Source organism: Oncorhynchus mykiss, chromosome 11 (genome assembly GCF_013265735.2).
Source record: "Oncorhynchus mykiss isolate Arlee chromosome 11, USDA_OmykA_1.1, whole genome shotgun sequence".
NCBI classification, from domain to species: Eukaryota; Metazoa; Chordata; class Actinopteri; order Salmoniformes; family Salmonidae; genus Oncorhynchus; species Oncorhynchus mykiss.
The window spans coordinates 37,215,793-37,235,279 of NC_048575.1; the positions used below are offsets into that span (position 1 = coordinate 37,215,793).

Genomic DNA, 19,487 nt, shown 5'->3' on the forward strand with positions numbered 1-19,487 from the left:
CAAAATTAATTGGATACGAACTGCGGGAAATACTGGAAATCATGGAAGACATTACATTATATACTGTGTATGTTTTTATCCTGGCAAGTTGATTTACTCATTCTCAACTTCTCATCTGCCTTTCTTTCTTCCATTCCTCTCTTACTACCTGTCTTCCTCCCTAACTCAGTCTGATAGTGAGTAAAAAGGAGCGGATGCTGGTGAAGGGTTCTGGCTTCCACCTGGACCTGCTGGTGATTGTAGTGCTGGGAGGCACCTCTGCCCTGTTCGGCCTGCCCTGGATGGCCGCTGCCACTGTGCGCTCTGTAACGCACGCCAACGCCCTCACCGTCATGAGTAAGGCGGTCGCCCCCGGCGACAAGCCCCGCATCCAGGAGGTCAAGGAGCAGCGGGTTACAGGGTTGCTGGTGGCCATCTTAGTAGGTGAGTGTCTTTTGGATAGATGTCGAATAGACTAGACTGGAAGATGTTTGGTGCTTCTCAAAAGTTTACCGTAGCTTCCTCCACTTGACTCCTTCCCTTCTGCAGTGATCTGAAGACACAGGATAAAAACAAAACATATAAGGGAATATGTGACTTTGCTTATGGTGACTTTGCTTTCACCTGTGTAGTTATTTCACCTCCGACTACTAGAAGAGGAAACTATTAGTATTGAGTATTGAGACGCAGTCATGTTTGCAGTAATATCTCTTAACTCTTACTCCCTCGTCTTCCAGGCCTTTCCATAGTGATCGGAGACCTGCTGCGTCAGATCCCCATCGCTGTGCTGTTTGGCATCTTCCTCTACATGGGCGTGATGTCACTCAATGGAATCCAGTTCACCGAGCGCCTAATGTTACTGCTGATGCCCCCCAAGTACCACCCCGACCACACCTACGTCCGCAAGGTGACCACAGCTCAGAGTCACAGAGAGTAAACAGAGCAGTGGCTCTGGTTCCCTAATCCGTCTAATAGATAGCTTGGTCCCAGATCAGTTTGTGCTCTAATGAAAACTCCTATGGTCAAAAATGACAGTAGGAGTCAAAACATCACAAACAGATATGGGACAGGGCTTTCAAATAGAGCCTTTCCTGTATAATCCACTATATCAAGGATGGGAAACTTTGATGGGGGTGGGAGACACAAAACAAATCGGAATTTATCATGAGACGCAGTGGCTCGTGGGTCTGCATACCCGTGGGTCTGGATGTGGGTCTGCATACCCACATCCATACCCACACATGCTGTCAGAGCCAGCCCTAGCCGAAATGTTTTTGGGGGGCCCACCACCTTGCGAGCAAACATTTTTAGCTACCCCCCCCCCCCTCCCCTTAAAAGCAGAGGGGGGGGAAAATACATTTCAGAGTTCAGTTCAGGTAATTCTACACATTTTGCCATAGGGTAGAGAGATATTTGACATTTTTAAGCTTATTTCCTGCCATTCTACACATTTTGCCCTGATTTAAGCCATGTTAATATGATATCTACAAAATCAATGGGGCCCCCCTGGAGGTTAAGGCCCCTGAGCAAATGCGATTTGGTAAATAAACCATGATTACTACAAGTTTAGAGAGCTGGCTAGACTAACTTACCAATACAAAAATAGCTGATATGGGCTAAATGACTGACTAAGTGACTGACGTAAGATTATTATAATACATTTTTTCGGAAATTGATCCATGGGCTTACCCGTGCCCATCCCTGCACTATATAAACTCATAGAGGCTATTTTGCTCAAGTGGGTACCAGAGTTTGTATACATATACTGAGTATACAAACATTAGGAACACCTGCTCTTTCTATGACATAGACTGACCAGGTGAAACCTATGAGGGGAGGAGATAGGTTAAAGAAGGATTTTTAAGCCTTGAGACAATTGAGACATCGATTGAGGGTGAATGGGCAAGGCAAAATATTTAAGTGCCTTTGAACAGGGTATGGTAGTAGGTGCCAGGCGCACAGGTTTGAGTGTGTCAAGAACTGCAGCTCTACTGGGTTTTTCACGCCCAACAGTTTCCCGTGTGTATCAAGAATGGTCCACCATCCAAAGGACATCCAGCCAACTTTACTCAACTGTGGGAAGCATCGGAGTCAACATGGGCCAGCATCCCTTCGGAATGCTTTCGATACCTTGTAGAGTCCATGCCCCAACGAATAGAGGCCGTTCTGAGGGCACAAGGGTGTGCAACTCAATATTAGGAATGACATACTCATGATTTTCATTGTCCCCTTTCGAGTGTATTACGGTAATCCACTTTCTTAACTGATAGTAACTGTGTCCCCCAGGTGAAAACGCTGCGGATGCACCTGTATACACTGATCCAGCTGGTGTGTCTGGCGGCGCTGTGGGCCGTCATGTCAACCGTGGCCTCTCTGGCTTTCCCTTTCGTCCTCATCCTCACCGTCCCCGTCAAGATGTTCCTGTTGTCGCGCATCTTCACCACCCGTGAGATGCAGTGTGTAAGTTGGCCCAGAGGTGCGCACTAGGCCCATACACTAGCTTTAGGGCCTTTCACTAGGATTCACCCTATGAGCCCTGGTCAAACGTAGTGCAGGGAGTACGGTGCCGTTTGAGATGTATCCCCTTTCTCTCCCCCGAAGATGTTTCAGGAGAGGTCCTCATAGTACTTATGGAGTTTACTCTTAAAGGAGAAGTTGTTTTTTTTTTACAACCAAATCTCTATTTTTGATGTAAATGGCATGTTATAGAAAAGTCCAGACACCTTTTTTGTGATTTCACCAAACACCTATGGGGTTCCTGAAAAAACATGAACAAAGGCTCCAAAAACACCCAAATATGTCCTTTTAGATATGCCAATGCTCTTAGTATAGTGATGCAGGTCTTTAGATGTGCACATGAAATTGTCATTCCTAACTTTATCCGCAACGTTATATTCCCTTTTTGTGCGCCTCAAGACGTTTCCCTTATCCAGCTGTTCGATTCTCCACGTAGCCTGCTGCTACAGGTAACTGCCAAAATTAAGGGAACACCAACATAGTGTCTTAGTAGGGTGTTGGGCCACCACTAGCTGCCAGAACAACTTCAATGCGCTTTGGCATAGATTCAACAAGTGTCTGGAACTTCCTGTGTGGAAGCACAGGCTTTTAATATATTTTGTATCCCCCATTTACTCAAGTGTTTCCTTTATTTTAGCAGTCACCTCTCCGTCCATTGTACAGGTATCGTTCGAGTCGCAACAAAATGGAGTAGAGAGTTCTGACTAAAGTTCGGAATGACACAATTTCATGTGTACAAGATCTGCATCACTATACCGGGAAGTTTTCTGTTTCTAAAATAACGTGTTTGGGTTTTTTTGGAGCCTTTATTCATGTTTTTTTCAGAGCTCCCGTATACTGCACAGTAAGGATGAGGAAGTGATTCGTTGTTTGGGGGTATGTTTCTCAAAAAAAGTGTCTATAATATGCCATTTGCATCAAAAATGTTGATTTAGTTGTAAAAAAATAACTTATCCTTCATGACTGTCTGCTCTGCTTGTTCTTCTTCAGTGGTTTTTAGCACTGGGTTGACTTTGTGAAAAAGTACCCTGTAAAAAGCGCAGTACATGTGAAATTTGATTGACGAAAGGCATATCTATCTACCCATTTTAAAACAATCAATCATAGTTACATTTGAGTAATTTAGCGGACGTTCTTATACAGCGCACTTTACTATAAGTGCATTCATCTTAAGATAGCTAGGTGAGATGACAACATATCACAATCCTATCAAGTACGTTATCCCTCAACAAAGTATTTATCAGCAAAGTCCGTGGCAGTAGGATATGTGGCATTTCTGGTGGGAGGGGGCGGCGCCGTGAGTGTTGTTTAAGGTACTCGTCAGAGGTGGGGTTAACGGTACAGCTACTGCCTTGCTCTAACAGTCTGCTCTCCTCTCTCATAGCTCGATGCTGATGACGCAGAGCCCGTCTTTGACGAGAGAGAGGTCCATGATGAATACTCAGAGATGCACATGCCTGTGTGACCCACACCATCATATACCTACCAACCACTGTATTCTTCTCTGTGTCCACACCATTCTGCCAATCAATCAACCAGCCAATGAAATGCCTGCCCAAAGGATCACTCATAACCCCCTGTCAATCTCATTCACTGGGACAGAGTTCAATTGGGTGACATAAGTAGATTCAACGTTCAGGCGTTCTCATGATGACACACAGCTGGAAATGGAGACACATTATAAGGGGGAACTTCCTGTCCTCTGAAGGGGTTAGGGGTCGTAACCCTTCAGAGAGCACTTTGTGGCATTAGGTATGAATACAGACTGAAAGGTCCAATCGGTTCAGCATATTTATTTTGTTCATCATCCATGTTTTAAAATATTTCAACATATTTGCCTTTTTGGGGGGGTTCAGGGGTTCAAATCCAGTTGTGTTTTTATAGATGTGTATTTTCAAGGTTTATTCCAGTGACCGTGTATGGTAGGTAGTTTAGTACACAATTATTTGTTTTTCAACCCTGACAGGTTGTGCTGATTCACATTGAATGTGCGGAGGATTATATATGGGATACATTCCTTGAGTCAATATATTTAACATATTGTGCTTTCACTTTGTATGTTTAGCTCTTTTAGCTCACTAAGCGCCTTATGAAGGACATGATGGCTGGACAGAGAAACCTAATTATGTTGCTTTTGTTTTTAACAGCTGTTCCTTCAAGAGCACCTCTAAGCCCTCTGCACTTTTTAAGGCATAATATTGAATGTTTTATATTTGACTTAGTGTCTATCAAAACACTATGCTGTGTATTTTTGTAAAAAAAAAATGTAAGGTTCCTTAGATTTTTCTCTCCCGGCAATTCCATTAGCTAAAAAGGAAGGCGTGTGATTTTATGTTTCCAAACGATTGCAAAGGGGACACAAACTGCTCCAACCTCAGACTGATATTAAGGTAGTGTTAGCCCGGTTGTTTTACCAATAGTCATTACAACACTGCTCAGCAATCACAGCAGTCTTGTGAAGTCGTGATGAATTGAAATGTGCATATCTATGTTATTGTGTAGTTTATTTGCTTTCATCCATTCATCATCCTCCTCTAGTGTTTATGCTGCCATTGTGGTGGCTGAAGTTTACCAGCAGAGGGAGACGAAATATAACCAAAGTACACATTGTAGTACCAAATGATTTTAAAGTACTGTACTGAATGTTAAATAACTCCCCAACTATTTATTTTTCGTTAGCATTTCCTCCATAAAAGCTGAAATGGGATCACATCTCTCAAGTGCTACACAATCTCAAGACCTTTCTTAAGTACTGTCTATATACACTAAACATCGTGATACTTTCGGCAAGTACAGTAAACTTCTTGTAGTATTGTTCTAATAAGGAGCTGTTTAGTTTCACATATTTGGTCATCTAAAGTATATCCTGCTGAATCCCTTTCTGAAAGTTATCGACGTGCATCTATGGGGTTCACCTTCACCTTTTGCATTCTCACTGTGTATGTTAAAGTGGTCTACCTACCAGCATAAAGCTAGTCAGTATTTTGAGGGGGGAGCACTAATCTATTTGTATTTTCCTGTGTGTGAGTGGTTTTATTTCTTGCCAAATCTCGGCCATTTAAAACGTTTCAAGTTTGGTCAGAACTATCAAATGTGGGTGTTATCGCACCTGTTACTTGCCACCAGGTTTATGATGTTTCCGAGGTGGGCAAAGTGGTTCAGCGGGTCAAGACCATTTCTCTCACAACATTCCATTTTCATTTTGATTTTGATTTCAAGTAGTATTAGTGATTATTATAAAAATTATCCAAAGTTTTTAGATCACCCATGCCAGGGTAATCTCTTGTGGAAAGACTACGTAAACATAAATCATACTGTAGATCTGTCATGATACAACTGGATGTGTGAGATCTGCAGCATTAGTTCCAGTGCTTGGGTTTTTTGTCACTGGTTATTTGGACAAATCCTGATTTTTGCAGGCGTTAGCATATTTTGGATGGAGCAGGGACATTTGGCTCATATACTTGCCTGTAGAGAGAAAGGGTAGAGTTCTTTTTGTTTTTGGTTCTGATCCTCGTTCTATCTCTTCTCTTAACACTTATGGACCCAGATCTTAATTGAACATCTGACCAATTACGCACGACTTAAGTTCTGGGTTTACTAAGATTAATGCCAGGGGAATGGCTTAAAGCCTTTTTAAAGATGTTTCTAATATATACGGATGTCTGGAGTTAGACCTATGAATATACTTTTTTTTACCTGAAATGCAGTCATTGATTGTGAAGACTGGACCTCAGGTCTGTCTTTTGTTCTTTCTTGCCTCTTTATTGTTTCTCTAGCAAGGGGGAGGCCGAAGACCTCACTAATCCCCTTCAGACCAACTCCTTAACCTTTTTTTTATCCTTTAGTGTGTGTACTTTACTGTATTTATACTTGGGATATTGCCTTTCAACAGTAAAAGTTCAGAAATGTCTCTTTCTGTGCACCTCAGCTAAGCTATACTTGGCTCCATATTCCCACGGTCTATGGCTACAGGCAGCCCAACTCTGATCTTTTGTTCAACTATTGGCAAAAGAGCTGATCTGATTGGTCAAAAGACCAATAAGTGGAAAAGATATCAGAATCCGGCTGACGGTGTAAACGCATTCGAAGTCCTTTATTTGTGTCTGAATTGATCTACAGCTGCACGTGAATGTATACGATATGTGATTGTGACATTTATCACCTGACTCCGTCATAGCCGTCATATATATTTTTTCCAGTATGTCACTCAAGTTCAATTTGTTTTCACTTTTAGAATGCCCATAGATCAAGGCCTGCATTCACAACACGTCTCAGAGTAGAAGTGATGATGGGATCAGATTTCCATTTTAGATCCTACTGAATAAGATATGAACAGAGGGGATCTGATCCTAGCACTCCTACTCACTCTTCATGAATACAGGTCCTGATCCCTCATGTATTGTAATGTGGCATAATGTGTTGTCTTGAGTGTTTGAAGGGTGTTGTGCAGATGTTTTAAAAGATGTTGCAGTAATTGATGACCATGGACAAAATGGTGGGGTGCAAAATAAGTTTATTTTTATGGAAAATAGTATGGATGGAGGAAATATGTTCTGTACATGATTGTCAGTGCCCACGGAAACATTGCTATAATGCAGTTCCATTTTAAAAGAAACAAAGCATTCTGGGTGGTCATTGCTTATGTTCAGTGTACATACACTACCGGTCAAAAGTTTTAGAACACCTACTCATTCAAGTGTCTTTCAAGTTATCTTTATTTTCAGTATTTTCTACATTGTAGAATTATAGTGAAGACATCAAAACTATGAAGTAACACGTGGAATCATATACTAACCAAAAGTGTTAAACAAAGCAAAAGATTTGTCAAATAGCCACCCTTTGCCTTGATGACAGCTTTACACACTCTTGGCATTCTCTCAACCAGCTATACCTGGAATGCTTTCCAACAGTCTTGGAGGGGTTCCCACGAGCTGAGCACTTGTTGGCTGCTTTTCCATTCACTCTGTGCTCCGACTCATCCCAAACTATCTCCATTTGGTTGAGGTCGGTGGATTGTGGAGGCCAGGTCATCTGATGCATCACTCTCCTTCTTGGTCAAATAGCCCTTACACAGCCTGGAAGTGTGTTGGGTCATTGTCCTGTTGAAAAACAAATGATAGTCCCACTAAGCCCAGAACAGATGGGATGGTGTATTGCTGCAGAAATGTATTTTGATGTAACACTTTTTTGGTTACTACATGATTCTTCCATATGTGTTATTTCATAGTTTAGTCAAATAAAAATAAGAAAAAACCTTGAGTGGGTGTTCTAAAACTTTTGACCGGTAGTGTAAATAGTTAAAATATTGATGACCAATAAAGTCAATTTCTATTAAACATCACTGCTGTAGTGTTCTTTAACAATTCAACCAACATATAGAGTGGGGCAAAAAAGTATTTAGTCTGCCACCAACTGTGCAAGTTTTCCCACTTAAAAAGACGAGAGGCCTGTAATTTTCATCATAGGTACACTTCAACTATGACAGACAAAATGAGAAAAAAAATCCAGAAAATCACATTGTAGGATTTGTAATTAATTTATTTGCAAATTATGGTGGAAAATAAGTATTTGGTCACCTACAAACAAGCAAGATTTCTGGCTCTCACAGACCTGTAAGTTCTTCTTTAAGAGGCTCCTCTGTCCTCCACTCGTTACCTGTATTAATGGCACCTGTTTGAACTTGTTATCAGTATAAAAGACACCTGTCCACAACCTCAAACAGTCACACTCCAAACTCCACTATGGCCAAGACCAAAGAGCTGTCAAAGGACACCAGAAACAAAATTGTAGACCTGCACCAGGCTGGGAAGACTGAATCTGCAATAGGTAAGCAGCTTGGTTTGAAGAAATCAACTGTGGGAGCAATTATTAGGAAATGGAAGACATACAAGACCACTGATAATCTTCCTCGATCTGGGGCTCCACGCAAGATCTCACCCTGTGGGGTCAAAATGATCACAAGAACGGTGAGCAAAAATCCCAGAACCACACGGGGGGACCTAGTGAATGACCTGCAGAGAGCTGGGACCAAAGTAACAAAGCCTACCATCAGTAACACACTACGCCGCCAGGGCCTCAAATCCTGCAGTGCCAGACGTGTCCCCCTGCTTAAGCCAGTATATGTCCAGGCCCGTCTGAAGTTTGCTAGAGAGCATTTGGATGATCCAGAAGAAGATTGGGAGAATGTCATATGGTCAGATGAAACCAACATATAACTTTTTAGTAAAAACTCAACTCGTCGTGTTTGGAGGACAAAGAATGCCAACAAAGGGTATATAACAAAGTATTGAGAAACTTTTGTTATTGACCAAATACTTATTTTCCACCATAATTTGCAAATAAATTCATAAGTCCTACAATGTGATTTTCTGGATTTTTTTTCTCATTTTGTCTGTCATAGTTGAAGTGTACCTATGATGAAAATTACAGGCCTCATCTTTTTAAGTGGGAGAACTTGCACAATTGGTGGCTGACTAAATACTTCTTTGCCCCACTGTATTATTCATAACAAGATGAGTACAGTTAAAAGTTACAGGATAATACATAAAATACCTTTTACCATGCAGATACATGTTCACTTCATGTATGCTGTGGCTAATACAAAACGATTTATGTTGAAATATAGAAATTGAAACTTCCAGATTCTCATGTTGAAACCAACTTCCTTCTTGTAACTAGGTCAAAAACAGCGCATGACCCAGGCCTGCACATTATCCTTGATTGCTCAATCCCTCTCCAAAAACACATTCGAGGCTCTTTCCCTTTTGTTTGTCTGAGTTAGTGTTCCTCCCTGTAGTGGAGTGGGTGGTCTTCATACAGAACAATAACCTCAGTCAGGCTGCTCCGCACACACTGGGAGGAAGATGGCTGCTCTACTACTGCTGTTGTTGGTTAGTGCTGGAGTCCTGCTGTCTTCTACTGAGGCTCAGGAGGCTTATAATAAACTCCCCGATAACTACAGGAAAGGAGTGGATCTGGCTCTGCAACAACTCAACTCTCACGCTGGAGTCAAACACCATTTTCTCTTCTTCAAGAGTCTCCTGAAGTCCGACATAGAGGTAAAAAACCTTGTGCCGAAAACCATTGAGGTTTCTATTGCCGGAAGGTTGTTTTTCTGAGGACTGTGACAAGACTGCGTTTTGTGTAGACCTGGTAAATGTTTATGGTTGTTTAGTCTACTCAATGATATACATTTTCTTCCTCTAGTCTGGATTTGATGTGAGCTACATTTATCACAGCTTCTACCTGAAAGCCACCAAGTGCCCAAAGGGAACGGTTGACTCCACGCAATGCAAGTTCAGGAATGACCGAGTGAGTACCTGGAACTGTCTCAGCACAGTTGAGCTGAATCATCAATAACCTTACGGCTTTCGTACAAATCCCATAAATTATACACATCTAAGTCTACAGCATGGAATTGTAATCTACATATAATGCTGTCATATTGTGTGTATTTCTACAGCCATTGATAGACTGTTCAGTCTGCTACAAAACCTTTGCTGGAGAGATTGAGAAGGATCCAAAACCGTATATCCACTGTGTCCACAAACCAGCACTTACAGAGGTTTGTTGGATCGCTAGTTGTCCCTTCCCCCGACACTAAACTGTTTCAATCATTCACCAGTCAAATTCTATAACTAAATATGATTATGAAGAAAATGTTAGAATTTTCATGAAGAAAATTATAGAATTGTCTATAAACTAGTTCCTATAAAGATTAAGGACAACATCACAAGGTGAACTCTTATCTAATTCAGAAACAGACAGTAATTGCAGGGATTTGTTCCATCACATTATTGAGTAAAAGTTGATTTTGAAGACATATATATTGTGAATGTTATTAAAGCAGAATATTAACCTGTTTATTTCCCCTTGTGAATTTCAGGATATGATGACAACAAGAGTAGAACACTGTAATACAATGAGTTACCACAGTGGAGCCCCTACTCTCCTGGCTTCAAAATCTTAAAGTGAAAAGGGGCCATGTTAGTTCTGTGCCATGACGAAATAATGCTATTGCACAATACATCTGGATTTAGTCTGGAAAGAGAGCCTAATTTTGTCTGTATTCTGTGTTCATTATTCTGTATTCACCTTCATACTATTTCTAATTACTTTAAACACGCTTAGGCTTGAGCTCCAAGTGTTCACTTCATGCATGCTACGTTCGTGTTTCCTATTCCTCTACCTCTGCAATATCCCAGTTGAATGTGGTACATTTATGTTCAATAAAGTTTTATTCAGAAAAAAATAATTCAAGTCGTTGGTGTTCTCTTTTCCAAATAGCACATAGTTAGTAGACATGATAGGGGAAATTCCTCTAGATGTTACAGCGTCTCCCATTTCTCTATAGGAAGGCCAAGAAAAACAATCACGACAGTTGGTTGATAGCCTGTTTTAAGCTTGGACTTGTGATTCCTTAGGCCTGAGCAATATGTGTTTTTGAGTCTCGTTAATGTTTATACCGGTGGAAGAAGTGTGTCTATCGTCCATAGGGTGTTACTAACTGAACAATGTAGCACAGACAAGATTTGTTTAATATAAAATGTTATTTCATTCTGAGTTTAAGGTGCAATACATCTAGCACAACTTCTACCTGAAAGCCACCAAGTGTGCCAGGGGAAATGTTAATCCATATGTTGTGCATATTCTAACAGCCACTGATGGACTTTGGAGTTTGCTACAGAACATTTGCTGGAGAGATTGAGAAACACCCCCAAGCCGTAAATTATTTATTTCTAAATGACAAGTGTTTAAATGTGTTTGAAATGATGACCTTTTCATGTCATGCTATGACGACTACAGTACTGTCGCAAGATAAGCTACACCAGCGGAGCCTCTACTCTCCGTCACCAAGATTGAAATACCATAGAATAGATGGTTAATAAGACAGAATTGAAGATGAACTGCATTTACAACCCACTGGTGTTATTTCTATTTTGTGCCACGATCACAATAAAAAAAAATCTAACCCTAACCCATAACCAGTGTCGACATGTGTGAAAACGGCGCAATTGTACATTTTGTAGTAGTTAAAAATAGCAATTTGATGTCATCAAAATGAAAGATGTAATAACACAGATTTTCAAAACGCTGAGATTGGCTGTGACGCGGGGAGCGGGAAAATTCCCACGCCCTGACATGAAATGTGTGTTACTTTTAATCCTACTCAATTATGTCAGCCATTATGAATTTAGGGCCTTATTTTTTTAGCCACAGAACATAGAAATGTGCCATTTTCACACACTGGTATGGTGCTGGAGATAATGAATATCAGGTTGAAAAGTGGTGGAATTGCCCTTTAAGTAAATTCTGATAACATTTACACATATTGAATAATAACTTACAAAATGTACATGTACACGTATCTGTATATAGTGTAATATTTAGTATCTCAGCTACACTGAAATTATTTTTTTTAAATTACACAATAATGACCGAAATCTGTTAACTAAGTGGTGAGCCTTTACCATATTGATTTCATGCTTCCCTTTGCCAATTGAAACAAACAACTTAACTACTAGGCTAGCTGACTACTGAGAATCAACCTTTAGACTCTGTTGTGAGACCTTGTTTTCTAGGTAATAGCATATATAGAAGATTTAGAACATATCATTGCATCACTCACTATTCATTGTACACTATTCATTTGAGAAAAGCAATTCTAGTGGTGGTAAGTTACAGTACATAACAGTTGTAATGAAGTCCACATGGCCAGAGACCATGCCCTTGGGGCCCTCTGACCCAATGCCAGGGACAGATATTATTGTTACCCCGATCCAGTTCCAAACAAGGACATTGCAAAGATATGCTCTGCCCATACTGCAAAAAAACACTGCCCTTTGAGTTTGTGCAGGTCACTGCGACATGGAATTCGGGTGATGAGCAGCCGCAGGAAGATGGCAGTCTCCAGGGATGAGCAGCCGCAAGAAGATGGCAGTCTCCAGGGATGAGCAGCCGCAGGAAGATGGCAGTCTCCAGGGATGAGCAGCCGCAGGAAGATGGCTGTCTCCAGGGATGAGCAGCCGCAGGAAGATGGCAGTCTCCAGGGATGAGCAGCCGCAGGAAGATGGCAGTCTCCAGGGATGAGCAGCCGCAGGAAGATGACAGTCTCCAGGGATGAGCAGCCGCAGGAAGATGGCAGTCTCCAGGGATGAGCAGCCGCAGGAAGATGACAGTCTCCAGGGATGCAGGGCTCAATCCGTGGGTATTCACATGCAACAAAAGTATGGAAAGTAAGACGTGGGAAATAAATTGGCTCATTTTGACTCTCAGCCCAGCTGTAAGATCAGTCCCGTTGCCTTGGTTTAGGTTCCTGCTTACATGGGTAATTCTACCCATGAATTACAGAATTACAACTAATTTTGTTTACATCATGCATGATATGTTCTAATCAAATCCAAAGCAATAACAAACATACTGCTACATTAATATAGTACAATGTAATTGTTTATACACCTATTTGTATTGAGAGATGGCGGTGCCAAACACTGACTCCTGAACTTCATGTTTGAAAATAAAGCAATTCAAGATTGAAATGTTTTTAACGCTATTTCTATAGAACATCTTAAGTTGTTATATTATTATTATCTAATTAGTAGTTTTGTTTATTTTTAAACATCTTTCCCCCCCCCAAAAAAATGCTGTCCTACTTTTTTTATGTCACTGCCGAAACATACATTAAAATACTGTAGAATGAATGTGCTTTAAGCCACACCCATACAAATATCACTATAGATGACGGGATCACAATCCTCTCTAGCATGACCACATGGTGAGTAGTCTGTCTGCAAACATTTTGGTGTGAGGGAGTTGGTATATCTTCATGTATTTTTAAGAAGTGTCACTACCAAACATATAATATTGAAAGAAATAAGTAAAGGATAGTTTTGGGATTCAAGTATATGTTTGCTGGGATGTCCAAATGAAAGCTACCTATCCATATGCTAGCAATGGGAATGTATTAAGGTAGAAAACAAGTCGATATTGTCCAAACCGAAACAATTGACACCATAGAGATATAGAGGTCTCAACTTTATCTGTGCCATTATGGTGTGTGTCACAGCACTGGCAGCACCTTTGAGGCTATCTCCATTTTAAAGTTGCATGCGCCATGCTCTACCAACTGAGCTACAGAGGACCACCATCTGGGTAGTTACAGAGTGCCAAAGATCATACCCCAAGACATGCTAACCTCCCCTGTTATTGGTAATGGTTAGCATGTCTTGAGGGTATGATCTTGGAATCAAATCAAATGTTATTAGTCTCATGCGCTGAATACAACAGTGAAATGCATACTTAACATCCCCTAACCAACAATGCAGTTAAAAAAAAGTTTTATATAAGAATAAAAAATAAAAGTAACAAGTAATTAAAGAGCAGCAGTAAAATAACAATAGCGAGACTATATACAGGGGGGTACTGTTACAGAGTCAATATTTGTTGGGTTTGTTGAGGTAATATGTACATGAAGGTAGAGTTATTAAAGTGACTATGCATAGATGATAACAACAGAGAGTAGCAGCAGTGTAAAAGAGGGGGGCAATGCAAATAGTCTGAGTAGCCATTTGCTGAGGTGTTCAGGAGTCTTATGGCTTGGGGGTAGAAGCTGTTTAGAAGCCTCTTGGACATAGACTTGGTGCTCTGGTACCGCTTGCCGTGCTATAGCAGAGAGACGTCTATGACTAGGGTGGCTAGAGTCTTTGACAATTTTTAGGGCCTTCCTCTGACACTGCCTGGTATCGAGGTCCATGATGGCAGGAAGCTTGGTCGCAGTGAAGTACTGAGCCGTTCGCACTACCCTCTTTAGTGCCTTGCAGTTGCCATACCAGGCAGTGGTGCAACCAGTCAGGATGCTCTCAATGGTGCAGCTGTAGAATATAACCTTTTGATGATCTGAGGACCCATGCCAAATCTTTACAGTCTCCTGAGAGGGAATAGGTTTTTTCATGCCCTCTTCATGACTGTCTTGGTGTGCATGGACCATGTTCGTAGGAACTTGAAGCTCTCAACCTGCTCCACTGCAGCTCCGTGGATGAGAATGGGGTGTGCTCGGTCCTCTTTTTCCTGTAGTCCACAATCATCTTCTTTGTCTTGATCACGTTGAGGGAGAGGTTGTTGTCCTGGCACCACACGGCCAGGTCTCTGACCTCCTCCCTTAAAGGCTGTCTCGTCGTTGTCGGTGATCAGGCCTACCACTGTTGTGTCATCGGAAAACGTATTGATGTTGTTGGAGTCATGCCTGGCTGTGCAGTCATGAGTGAACAGGGAGTATAGTAGGGGACTGAGCACAAACCGCTGAGGGGCCCCTGTATTGAGGATCAGCGTGGCAAATGTGTTGTTGTCTACCCTTATCACCTGGGGGTGGCCAATCATCAAGTCCAGGATCCAAACAAACAAGAAATAAGACCAGAGAGACGAAGGCTGAATGTCATGCGTCCTCCGATACACAACCCAACCAGCCGTACTGCTTCTTAACACAGCGCGCATCCAACCCGGAAGCCAGCCGCACCAATGTGTCGGAGGCTACACCGTGCACCTGGCAACCTTGGCTAGCGCACACTGCGCCCGGCCCGCCACAGGAGTCGCTGGTGCGCGATGAGATCCCTACCGACCAATCCCTCCCTAACCCGGACGACGCTAGGCCAATTGTGCGTCGCCCCACGGACCTCCCGGTCGTGGCCGGTTACAACAGAACCTGGGCGCGAACCCAGGGACTCTGATGGCACAGCTGACGCTGCAATACAGCGCCCTTAACCACTGCGCCACCCGGGAGGCCTTTTTCCCATTCTTCAAGGCAAAACTCCTCCAGCTCCTTCAAGTTGGATGGGTTCCTGCTGGTGTACAGCAATCTTTAAGTCATACCACAGATTCTCAATTGGATTGAGGTCTGGGCTTTGACTAGACCATTCCAAGACATTTAAATGTTTCCCCTTAAACCACTCAAGTATTGCTTTAGCAGTATGCTTAGGGTTATTGTCCTGCTGGAAGGTGAACCTCTGTCCCAGTCTCAAATCTCTGGAAGACTGAAACAGGTTTCCCTCAAGAATTTTCCTGTATTTAGCGTCATCCATCATTCCTTAAATTCTGCCCAGTTTCCCAGTCCCTGCCAATGAAAAACATCCCCACAGCATAACGCTGCCACCATCATGCTTCACTGTGAAGATGATGTTCTCGGGGAGGTGAGAGGTGTTGGGTTTGCGCCAGACACAGGTTTTTCCTTGATGGCCAAAAAGCTCCCTTTTAGCTCCATCTGACCCGAGTACCTTCTTCCATATGTTTGGGGAGTCTCCCACATGCCTTTAGAAGAACACCAAACGTGTTTGCTTAATTTTTTCTTGAAGCAATGGCTTTTTTTCTGGCCACTCTTCCGTAAAGCCCATCTCTGTGGAATGTATGGCTTAAAGTGGTCCTATGGACAGATACTCCAATCTCCACTGTGGAGCTTTGCAGCTCCTTCAGGGTTATTTTTGGTCTCTTTGTTGCCTCTCTGATTAATGCCCTCCTTGCCTGGTCTGTGAGTTTTGGTGGGCAGCCCTCTCTTGGCAGGTTTTATTATGGTGCCATATTCTTTCCATTTTTTAATAATGGATTTAATGGTGCTCCGTGGGATGTTCAAAGTTATTTTTATTTTTTTATCACAACCCTGATTTGTACTTCTCCACAACTTTGTCCCTGACCTGTTTGGAGAGCTCCTTCGTCTTCATGGTGCCGCCTGCTTGGTGGTGCCCCTAGCTTAATGTTGTTGCAGACTCTGGGGCCTTTCAGAACAGGTGTATATATACAGAGATCACGTGACAGATCATGTGACACAGATTGCACACAGGTGGACTTTATTTAATTAATTATGTGACTAATGAAGGTAATTGGTTGCACCAGTTCTTATTTTGGAGCTTCATAGCAAGAGGTGAATACATACAGTTGAAGTCAGAAGTTTACATACAAATGAGGTTGGAGTCATTAAAACTCATTTTTCAACCACTCCACAAATGTCTTGCTAACAAACTAGGGTTTTGGCAAGTCGGTTAGGACATCTACTTTGTGCATAACACGTCAATTTTCCAACAATTGTTTACAGACAGATTATTTCACTTATAATTCACTGTATCACAATTCCAGTGGGTCAGAAGTTTACATACACTAAGTTGACTGTGCCTTTAAACAGCTTGGAAAATTCCAGAAAATGATGTCATGGCTTTTGATAGGCTAATTTGGTTCAATTGGAGGTGTACCTGTGGATGTATTTCAAGGCCTACGTTCAAACTCAGTGCCTCTTTGCTTGACATCATGGAAACATCTAAAGAAATCAGTCAAGACCTCAGAAAAACAATTGTCGACCTCCACAAGTCTGGTTCATCCTTGGGAGCAATCACGTTCATCTGTACAAACAAAAGTACCCAAGTATAAACACCATGGGACCACGCAGCCGTCATACCGCTCAGGAAGGAGACGCGTTCTGTCTCCTTTAGATAGCGTACTTTGGTGCGAAAAGTGCATATCAATCCCAGAACAACAGCAAAGGACCTTGTGAAGATGCTGGAGGAAATAAGTACAAAATTATCTATATCTATTATCTATATCGACATAACCTGAAAGGCCGCTCAGCAAGGAAGAAGCCACTGCTCCAAAAACTCCATAAAAAAGCCAGACAACGGTCTGCAACTGCACATGGGGACAAAGATCATACTTTTTGGAGAAATGTCCTCTTGTCTGATGAAACAAAAATAGAACTGTTTGGCCATAATGAACATCGTTATGTTTGGAGGAAAAAGGGGGAGGCTTGCAAGCCGAAGAACACCATCCCAAAGGTGAAGCATGGGGGTGGCAGCATCATGTTGTGGGGGTGCTTTGCTGCAGGAGAGACTGGTTCACTTCACAAAATAGATGGCATCATGAGAAAAAGCGTGTGCAAGCAAGGAGGCCTACAAACCTGACTCAGTTACACCAGCTCTGTGAGGAGGAATTGGCCAAAATTCACCCAACTTATTGTGGGAAGCTTGTGGAAGGCTACCCAAAACGTTTTACCCAAGTTAAACAAAGGCAATGCTACCAAATACTAATTGAGTGTATGTAAACTTCTGACCCACTGGGAATGTGATGAAAGAAATAAAAGTTTAAATAAATAAATCTCTCTACTATTATTCTGACATTTCACATTCTTTAAAAAAAGTGTTGATCCTAACTGACCTAAAACAGGGAATTCTTACTAGGATTAAATGTCAGGAATTGTGAAAAACTGAGTTTAAATGTATTTGGCTAAGGTGTATGTAAACTTCCGACTTCAACTGTATGCACGCACCACTCTTCCGTTTTTAATTTTAAATTCCGTTTATTTTTTTCACCTTACTAATTTGGACTATTTTGTGTATATCCATTACATAAAATCCAAATAAAAATACGTTTAAATTACAGGTTGTAGTGCAACAAAATAGGAAAAATGTCAAGGGGGGTGAAAACTTTTGCAAGGCACTGTAGGTGTTCCTTTTGTCCAGTTGGGAAAGGGCAGTGTGGAGTGCAATAGAGATTGCATCATTTGTGGATCTGTTGGGGTGGAATGCAAATTAGATGGGTCTAGGGTTTCTGGGATAATGGTGTTGATGTGAGCCATGACCGGCCTTTCAAAGCACTTCATGGCTACAGACGGTAGTCATTTAGGCAGGTTACCGGCCTTGTGAATTTAAAAAAAAATGTTTACCCCTTTTTTCTCCCCAGTTTCGTGGTATCCAATTGGTAGTAGTTAGTCTTGTCTCATCGCTGCAACTCCCATACGGACTTGGGAGAGGCGAAGATCGAGAGCCATGCGTCCTCCGAAACACTACCCACCCTAGCCGCACTGCTTCTTGACACAAATCCAACCCGCAAGCCAGCCACACCAATGTGTCGGAGGAAACACCGTACACCTGGCGACCTGGTCAGCATGCACTGCGCACGGCCCGACACAGGATTCGCTAGTGCGTGATGAGACAAGGATATCCCTGCCGGCCAAACACTCCCTAATCCGGACGACGCTGGGCAAATTGTCCGCCGCCCCATGGGCCTCCCGGTCGCGGCCGGCTGCGAATCTCTGGTGGCTTATAAGAAATCCCGCTATGCCCTCAGACGAACTATCAAACAGGCAAAGCGTCAATACAGGACTAAGATCGAATCATACAATACCGGCTCTGATGCTCGTCGAATGTTGCAGGTCTTGCAAATCATTACAGACTACAAAGGGAAGCACAGCCAAGAGCTGCCCAGTGGCAGGTTTGTTAAGGTGCGATGCGGTGCCTTAGACCACTGCGCCACCCGGTAAGCTGGCCTTGTGAATGTTGACCTGTTTAATGGTCTTACTCACATCGGCTTCGGAGAGCGTGATCACACAGTCTTCCGGAACAGCTGGTGCTCTCATGCACGTTTCAGTGTTTTTTGCCTCGAAGCGAGCATAGAAGTAGGTTAGCTTGTCTGGTAGGCTCGTGTCACTGGGCAGCTCTTGGCTGTTCTTCCCTTTGTAGTCTGTAATGATTTGCAAGACCTGCCACATTCGACAAGCATCAGTGTATGATTCGATCTTAGTCCTGCATTGACGCTTTGCCTGTTTGATAGTTCGTCGGAGGGCATAGCAGGATTTCTTATAAGCTTCCAGGTTATAGTCCCGCTCCTTGAAAGTGGCAGCTCTAGCCTTTAGCTTAGTATGGATGTTGCCTGTAATCCATGGCTTCTGGTTGGGGTATGTACGTACGGTCACTGTGAGGACAACAGTGCCGCCTCTGGGTGAGTGTTTTCTTGTTTGGTTATGGTGAAAAACTGCTCATTCAATGCTGTCTTAGTGCCAACCTCTGACAGTGGTGGTATGTAAACAGCTACGAAAAATAAAGGTAAACTCTCTAGGTAGAAAGTGTGGTCTCCAGCTTATCATGAGATACTCTACCTCAGGCAACCAATAGCTTGAGACTTCCTTAGATATCGTGCACCAGCTGTTATTTGCAATAATACGTAGTCCACCTCCCCTT

General features: G+C 42.4%; 2 protein-coding genes across 5 annotated transcripts in view; both read left to right on the plus strand.

Moving 5' to 3' along the window:
- Positions 1–6,732, plus strand: part of LOC110535651 (anion exchange protein 2) — a 107,400-nt gene extending 100,668 nt beyond the window's left edge. For 3 of the 4 annotated variants that reach the window (XM_021620774.2, XM_021620776.2, XM_021620779.2), the window contains 4 exons: positions 170–423; positions 717–886; positions 2,266–2,439; positions 3,881–6,732. In XM_021620774.2, the coding sequence (XP_021476449.2) occupies positions 170–423; positions 717–886; positions 2,266–2,439; positions 3,881–3,961 (679 nt within the window). In that variant the 3' untranslated portion in view covers positions 3,962–6,732. Of the gene's footprint in view, positions 1–169; positions 424–716; positions 887–2,265; positions 2,456–3,880 lie in introns of all 4 variants that reach the window. The other variant, XM_021620778.2, reaches the window with a different exon arrangement.
- A 2,493-nt stretch (positions 6,733–9,225) lies between these two features.
- On the plus strand, positions 9,226–10,753 carry LOC110535652. Its single transcript, XM_021620780.2, has 4 exons — positions 9,226–9,557; positions 9,706–9,810; positions 9,962–10,063; positions 10,385–10,753. The coding sequence occupies exons 1-4, from the start codon at positions 9,363–9,365 to the stop codon at positions 10,466–10,468; spliced, it is 486 nt and encodes a 161-aa protein (XP_021476455.1). The 5' UTR covers positions 9,226–9,362; the 3' UTR covers positions 10,469–10,753.
- The last annotated feature ends 8,734 nt before the right edge of the window (positions 10,754–19,487 follow it).

Bases quoted from the DNA above. Each gene is read 5' to 3' on its own strand.
- LOC110535652 (XM_021620780.2), top strand. From the start codon at position 9,363: ATGGCTGCTCTACTACTGCTGTTGTTGGTTAGTGCTGGAGTCCTGCTG. The intron at 9,811-9,961 runs GTGAGTACCTGG...GTATTTCTACAG, and splicing joins GCAAGTTCAGGAATGACCGA to CCATTGATAGACTGTTCAGT. The intron at 10,064-10,384 runs GTTTGTTGGATC...TGTGAATTTCAG, and splicing joins ACAAACCAGCACTTACAGAG to GATATGATGACAACAAGAGT.